Source organism: Typopeltis vanoorti, chromosome 12 (assembly GCF_054136105.1).
Source record: "Typopeltis vanoorti isolate ZY-2024b chromosome 12, IOZ_Tvanoo_1.0, whole genome shotgun sequence".
NCBI lineage: Eukaryota > Metazoa > Arthropoda > Arachnida > Uropygi > Thelyphonidae > Typopeltis > Typopeltis vanoorti.
The window spans coordinates 103,320,778-103,329,265 of NC_143560.1; the positions used below are offsets into that span (position 1 = coordinate 103,320,778).

Consider the following 8,488-nt stretch of genomic DNA (forward strand, 5'->3'; position numbering starts at 1 on the left):
AAGTCACTGTGATGGCGGAAACGAAACTGCAGCTGATAGCAACGCCATCTGGGAACAGAAATGCGCAATTTCTGCAGAAATTGATTCGAAAATCAGTATTGCCACTGGATAAAAAAACGCAAATGACGGAAAATAACGTTCACATCAAGTTGTTAATGGCGGGAAAACAATATATCGTAAGAATAGGCCTTAAGACAGGACCAACGGAAAATGACGTAAATGGCAGGAAAACATAAATTGCGGGAACGTAAAAATGGGGTTTTACTGTATATAAAATTAAAGGATATATAATATATATAATTTTTTAATAATAAAATTTTTTCAGTCAGTAACAACAATGAAGTACTTCCCAAATCTCAGTGAATATGACTGCATTAATTTATCAAAAATTTCAGAGCCTCGTTTTAAGACTATCTGCAACCTAAACTCTTTTTTTTTTTATCTGTTAGAGGACACTAAAATAGGACAATAGTTCTTTTTTGTCCATTACAGTTTTTTTTTTTTTTTACTGCTACCTGATGGTTAGCCTACATGTTTGAAACAAATTGTTGGTGTTTTGTACTCTGAAAACGAACACTGGTAATATTAGCAGCTTAATTAAGGCATCTTTATTTGTCTTTTATTTTATTCCTGCTAGTCAGGGCTACTAAGGACATCTTTATTTGTCTATAAACACATATTCTTAGACCATTTTGTCTCTTGCAAAAGTTTTGGTGTAAAAAAATCTTTCCATCTCTATTCAAGACTGTTTAACTTAGCACTGCCTGAAAAAGGCCTGATAAAGTTCTTCCATCACAGGTTTTCAACCTGTATCTCTTTGTCAAACATTACATAGCCAATTAGCTTTGTAGAAACCTGTTCACTGATTATGGTAGGACAGTTAATCTTATCACATCGTCTACTGTCTGTAAATTGCATGTATTCTTCTAGCAGGTTTGCCTATTTTGTGGTTTGAAAAAACCCTAGTTTCCATTAGGAAAACCCTGCCACCTCCCTTTGAAATTGGCTGACTGACATTCATTTGAAAAATCCTCCATACTCAATAATGATACTCATTTGGTATCGATTCAACTATGGAGACTTTCCTCTCAGTACCTTTATTTGAAAAAAAAAAAAAAAAGGAAAGAAAATTGTTGCAATTTTTCAACTATTGATACCTTCAAAATACGATAAAAGTGAGAGGTCATGCATTACAAATTTGCATGATTTGTTCATGCTTACAACCTGTGATTGTTGTGACATTCATCTTCATGAATGTGATACCTGCATTGAGTTTCACGTAAGATGTTTTTGTTTTTCCACTAAATAAAGATTCAAATGGTATATGCTAAATCTGTTAATTCCTTTTATTCCTCATAGGGAATAAAAGGCATTAGCAGATTTAGTAGAGAGTAGACAAGATTCAAACATGAAATGAAATTTTTCAATTTCATCCAAAATAGTTTTCTCAATCCCCTTTACTATTGTTCGTTTTGTTAACACTATTTACAATATAATATATTACTTTCAGTGTATGCTACAAAGATATTGTATACCAACTTAGGAATACATTCAGCTATAGTGAATTTTCTTGAAAATATATAAGCTAGTTCATTCCAGTACCATTCTGTATACACACACACATGTGCATGTTCATGCTTTTATATAACAAAATATCTGAGCACATTGATAAAACTGAATCAGAATTTCTGCACCAGTTGTTGTATAACACAAACCTGTGACAGTTGCAGTAACTAAAAATACTTCTGTCACTTGTCACTGCTGACCCATTTTATTTTAGCTTACGTATATTTTTGTAGGGAGAGGTTGAGGGAATGAAGAGCTCTGAAGAAGAAAGTTCAGATAGTGATGATTATATGAAAAATGATAGAAGACCTAAACAACTTCAACCAAAGTTTTATGAACTTAAACCTGGAGAAGAATTTATTGGTTTTAAAGCTGAAAGCAGGCAAACTAAGGACAGGTGAGTTTGTTTTTGTTACAAAGTTATATTGTGAAATTTGTACCTCAATTATTGATATGTATGTCTGATTGCATTCGACTTCAACATTTTCTACTACCATTCCTCTTATTTCTTGTGTCATTTAACGATCCTTCACAGTAATTACTTCATTCTTCCAGAATATTTTAATCTTCAGTTCTCACTGTCACATTTATTATCTCTGATTCATTTTACTGTATTGTTTTCTCCATTTCTAAGTTTTTTCCCAATAGTTTTCAGAACATTTTACCACCTTCTTGATATTTATCTTCTATGTTTTTTGCTTTCCTCCTTTTTCTCTTATTCTCTCAGAACACATGCTGACTTACTTGCTAGCAACTTTGGATGTGCTTCTTGAGTCCACCATGAGTTCTGATTTTTCTATCCTTTCAAACAACTTCACCACATGCCTAAATGGCTGAATCAGTCAATATTTTCATTAGATCTGTCCCTGAATCTACAAGATTTGGTTCTTGTTTTCAAACCCTTTTCTTTTTGTTGAGTGATATTTGTATATTTGAGGCCGCAGTTCACCTCTGAAAGCTACTTAACTTCAATTTTTAAAAATTTTGTATATATATTTCTTTTTAATAAGAAATATATTCCTATCTTCTTCTAAACCAAATGATGCACCGTCTCCTATTTCAAGTCCCCTGTATATTTTTTATCCTGAACTAGTATGAAGACATTGCCATATAGTAATATATTGTTATTTCTTATGTCTTCTCTCTGTGTGAACTTGTGCACATCTTTATGTTGAAACATGTTATTAGTAATGACTTTACAATATAAGGGTAAATATAAATACTTCCAACAAGGAGATTTAAACAGCAGAGAAGGAAATAAAGGAATTACATTGGCTGTTTTTGTTTAATGAAAAAATAAAAAAATTTCTCCTGTGGGATCATAGGCACAGATAAATATTTGTCCAGTTCTGACTTTAAATGTTTGTTCATATCATTCTGCCATTTAAGAAGATTATCTTCATGTTTATTGTTAAATATAGTAGCTGTTCCCTTCTTTCCTTGATCATTATTGCTGAAATAATATAACATCTTGTATTTGTTATTTAGAAGAATCTCAACTGTTTTCTTCTTGTTTCAGTAAAACCAGTATCTTGCCATGATACTTCTGTAATTCTTCTGCCAGTTCTACTTCTTTTCCATTGATACTTATGTTGATGGTGCCTGTCTTAAATTCTGCTGAGTTTGAGTTCTTTTTTAGCTGACATTTTGCCATTTGCTTTAGTTTCTTGATGAAAACCTGATGATTCCTTTTATACATAAGATTTCATTTTGTTGAAACATTATTATCTTTTTGTTTAACTACCCAATCAGCCTTGATGTGTATATATATCAAAGTTGCCATGGATGCAAAATGCATATTAAATTATTATACCACTGATATTACATTGAAATATATGACAGGTGCGAAGTGCATGAGGAGCAATATATTTTATCCAGTTGGCATTGATGTGTGCTAGTACAATACAGAATACAATACATTCAGCTAAATCTGATATTGCCAGCCCATTCTCATTCATTGAAAATGGGTTGGCAATGAGAAAGTGATAATTGCACATTAGGTCAAAAGACCTGGTCAGTTTTCTTTAAAAGGAAGGATATGTGGAGATATCCTCCCAGCTATCTAGCTTCGACACTTAATCGACAGATGCTTATATTGCTTGATATATTATTTTTCTGCTTTTTTTTGAGCCATAGAAGATGTCTAATTGCACTATTTTCTTGCCAATTCTGAGAATAATTTTTAAAATCATAAATTTATGTACATGCACACTTCAGAAGAATCTGTGCTTTGCTTTAAAAATGCAGCAGCTTCATTTTAATTTTTGTGATGCTCATTTCCAACAGTGCTTATCGAATGTAGTTATATTTTCTAATTTTTTTTTTTTTCTTCATTTTATGTAATCAGTCTTTTTAAAATATTTATCGTAGAGAATGTTTGAAAATATACATGTTGAATAAATATGTGCATTCAGGAATATTCACTATGAAATATTCCAGTTACATATTCTCTCCTTTTCCCCACCCCCATCACACACACAAACACAGATATGTACAAACAAGTCAAACTATGACTGTTTAGTACTGCATTATACTTTATCTGTAAATTATTAGTGCAAATTCTTTCTTTAATTTATTGATTATTTGGTTCATAAAAGCAGGGACATTCATTTTTGACTCATCTCTAGAAGTGTACCTGTATTATCACTGCAAAATTCTCTTTGATTTACTGAGCATTTGATTAATAAAATTTGCACTACAGATATATACACAGACTATTTGGTTCATGAAGAAGTAATCTTGTGAAGGCATGAGTTTAGTCCTATTTGAGTGGTTCAATCAGAAACAAGTGATTGGAATTCATAAAGCCAAGTTATTTCATACTGCTATTAGGAAGCATCTTATTGATTTTCTAAATAAATAAAAATCAATTAATTACAGATTATCTGATTAAATAATGTGTATTAATAAACATTAAGAGAGCCATTTAGTTAAAATAAGTTATATTTGTAAAATCCAATAAAATATGAAGTTGACATTATCCAGTTTTCAATTAACTGTGCATACCTTCCTCATCCCAACCCTCCATTAGCCTAGATGATTAGAGTACACACACACACACACACACTGGGATTTCATGCTAGGTTTGAATTTTCCCAGCATGAATATTACATTTTTAAACAACTTTCCTAGCTTACACATGTAACAAAAAATGTATAGGATTTTATTGAAAAACTCCAATATATTTCATCCAAATGTTAAGTAATGCTAGTTTGAATTATGGAATGTTGATATATAAGTATTTAATTTATTATTAATTTATTTCATTCTTATTCCATGCAGTTGTTTTTCCTTTGACATGAGTGAATCCTTTATTATAGTTAGAAAAGGATGTCTTGATTAACAAAAAACTTGTTTATATGAACTAGCATCAGCACATATTCCACATGTAAACCCATTGAGGTTTTTTTTTTAATTTACTGTTCAACTTCCATTCTGTAGAGCAATCTTTCTCTTCTTGTTTTCCCTAAGGAATTCAGCTTAGCTTGCTCACAAAGAATGTCACTGAATTATTTCTCCTTTTTCCTCAATCTACACACACACACAGAGGGAGAAAGTATTGGTACATAGAATTTGTGGTAACTTAGAAGTTATTGAATTTTTAGAACATAGCATCTAGAAAGTGTAACAGACTATGAAAATAAGTTTCTTTTTATCTAGAACTGGAAAATCCAGGTATAAATTTAAGAAATGTGAGTAAAGCTAAATACAAAAAAAAATTATGGATATGAGTACAAACTATCAACTAAATTGACTGAGTGAATAACATTCCTCTATGTAGCCCATAGGTTTAAATTACACTTTGGCATGGATGGTTCTGTAAGTTCTTAGATGGCATAGATGATTTTTTCCATCAAACCAGTGTGATACCACCATCCTGTTTGTTGGAAGCTTAAATGACTTGAAAAAGTTCCATGTTTGGTCTCATAACAAGGTTCCCATATTATCTGACCATTAGCCTACACATGTATTCTAAATAATTTTGATTGTTAATTTTTTTTTGTGGGAGGGAAGAGAATTTTGATATAAAAAAAATAATAATTTCCCAACAGCCTCATATCTAGCATGCCTAGTTACATATGGTTAGGTTTTGTCAACAGGTAATGAGTTTTTTTATTCTTGTTGAGAGGCTTATACGCTGGTTAGACATGATAACTAATATTTAAGGAATTGACAGTGTATACTAGAAATATAGATTAAATAAACTTTAATATATACATTCCGATATTTCGGCGAACGTCACGTTGCCATCTTCTTGGGAACTTACTAAAAGACACGTGCACACAAGTACTAATAACAGCAAATGAGACTGAAGCTAGGAAGCTAGCGTTTCCTAAAGTCCTGATGGTGCCCCCTGGCGGGCTATATTGGTAGTTCTTGGCCTTTGGGCTGAAGTTCTTCTGATAAAAGTTTCCCAAATTTGGGGCAGTTTCATGCATCCAAATTTGTTGAGGTTTGGCATGTTCCTAAGGGCCGAGGCTGATTCCATGAATAGTCTTTCATACTTGAACTTGCTGCGGTGTATTACTGTGGCTTTCTTCCATCTTATTCTGTGACGAGTATCCAGAGTGTGGTCTGGATACTGTGTGGTGTCTCTTTTTACCAATACAGCCACTCTGGGCTTGCAGACCACGCTCTGGATACTTGCCACAGAATAAGATGGAAGAAAGCCACAGTAATACACCGCAGCAAGTTCAAGTATGAAAGACTATTCATGGAATCAGCCTCGGCCCTTAGGAACATGCCAAACCTCAACAAATTTGGATGCATGAAACTGCCCCAAATTTGGGAAACTTTTATCAGAAGAACTTCAGCCCAAAGGCCAAGAACTACCAATATAGCCCGCCAGGGGGCACCATCAGGACTTTAGGAAACGCTAGCTTCCTAGCTTCAGTCTCATTTGCTGTTATTAGTACTTGTGTGCACGTGTCTTTTAGTAAGTTCCCAAGAAGATGGCAACGTGACGTTCGCCGAAATATCGGAATGTATATATTAAAGTTTATTTAATCTATATTTCTAGTATACGCTGTCAATTCCTTAAATATTAGTTATCAGGTAATGAGTTTGAATCTTCTCACTGTGATCATGATGCTTGTGAATGTCATCTCTCATTGTGATACCATAACCTCTTATTGTAGTCTTTAAGTAGCTTGGAAAAGTACCATGTTTGGTCTCTTGAGCAGGGTTTGCTTAATTATTTGACCCTTAGCTCACTTACTTTATAAGCTGCATCTCTTTGGTATTTTGGATGTTGGTCTTAAAACTCTCAGGAGAATATGTAAAATGATTTTTAAAAAATGTACACAAGATGTGATCCCAAAGGTTCTGTGATTGCTGCTATAATACAGAAACATTTTGAGATAGGGCTTTTTCCCCCCTCTCTCTCTCCCACTTCTTGTGCATCCTGCACACAAGATTACAGCAAAAATTCGAATTGTTTACATTCAAGATGTTTCAGAAAAGATATAAGGTTCTCCACAAATATAATCCCCATGACTGCTCTCAAACCACACATCCAACTAGCAATCTGTTCTCATGAGAATTCAGCTTTTATTGTTTTTAGAAGAAAAAAAAAATTAAAATGCAACAGTTCAGGCTTCATTCTGAGAAATAAGAGTTTGGAAAGCTTCTAATCAGTAATCAGTTTTTAGCTAGAATAGATTTTAAAGATTATCTTTTTACTATTATTACAGTTTGTTTTTATTATGCAGAAAATATGATAAATTGTTATTTGCTTGTGAAATATTTTCTGACTTGCTTATTTTCTCTCTTTAAAATAGGCTGCAAAAAGATGTACCATACAAATTTCGTCAGCGTAGAACTGCAGCACAGAAATTAGATAAGGTATGACACATACCTTTAATACTAGTTGCTGTGTGGTGTCTCTTTGCAATCAGTATTTAAATCTTTTGACAGGTACTTTGCAGGTATAAAGCTAAAGTTTTTAGCATGATAATGATGATGTGCATATGATGATCTGAGTTGATAATTCTCATTATCACAATTGTTGAGGTTATTTATTCTAATAAGTAGTTTTTCAAGGATTGTAATAACCAGAATAGGAATTCAATGATTCAATCCAGCTGAACAGCCTTTATCCAGTGAATGACTATTCCAAATCAGCAGTTGATGATGATGCAATGGTACTGGCATGTGATCACTTGAAAGATGTCTACTAATTAATTTGTTACCCGAAGAAGAGCATATGTGATGATATGTGCCACTTTCCAGTTTGGGAGAATCTATATTTTATTTTGTACATATCGCATATTTTATTGGTATAGATATACTATGCCACTATCCATTGGAACTGAATACACTATGATGATGATGATCATGCTATGTAAATTAAAGGCACTTTGTTTCAAATGTATATTTAATACAGAATTTTAGTACATGTATATAAAATGGACTTAGATGCAATTTTGCGTATGTGAACTATTAGAAAAAAGGAGTCGATTGCGTTACACAGAATTGTTATAAAGAATGTATATAAATTATTATCATAATCATGATATTATGATATATTAATATGACATAAATGCTGTTGTTTGAGGTTATAATATTGGAGAAAATCTCTGATGTAGAAAAAAAATGAATAAAAAGCACAGTGAAAAGAATGTGCATTTTTTCCATTAAGCCTTAGGCTTTGTTCACAGAAAAAGAGTAGCAAGTAACAAATTGCTTGTAACATATGGAATATTAAAAAATCTCTAATTGATGATATTGTCTTGATTTAAAAATAATAATTTTCCTCAAAACTTTCATATTCAATTTCAAATCACGGATTAGCCATAACTCTCAGATCCTTGTGGTAAAATTTGATTTAACTACTCTTATATAATAGGCTTAGGTGGGTGCGTCAACTGATTTCTCTTATTGTTTCTTGATATGTATCTAAATAAGGTGTACAGGATACTAC

At 32.4% G+C, this 8,488-nt stretch overlaps 1 protein-coding gene across 2 annotated transcripts in view; it reads left to right on the forward strand.

The window, feature by feature from the left end:
• l(2)34Fd (nucleolar protein 10 lethal (2) 34Fd) overlaps positions 1 to 8,287 on the forward strand; it is a 238,401-nt gene extending 230,114 nt beyond the window's left edge. For both annotated transcript variants that reach the window (XM_090401368.1, XM_090401370.1), the window contains exons 18-19: positions 1,800 to 1,963; positions 7,347 to 8,287. In XM_090401368.1, coding sequence (XP_090257494.1) covers positions 1,800 to 1,963; positions 7,347 to 7,416 — 234 coding nt within the window. In that variant the 3' untranslated portion in view covers positions 7,417 to 8,287. The remainder of the gene's footprint in view (positions 1 to 1,799; positions 1,964 to 7,346) is intronic.
• Positions 8,288 to 8,488: the final 201 nt, after the last annotated feature.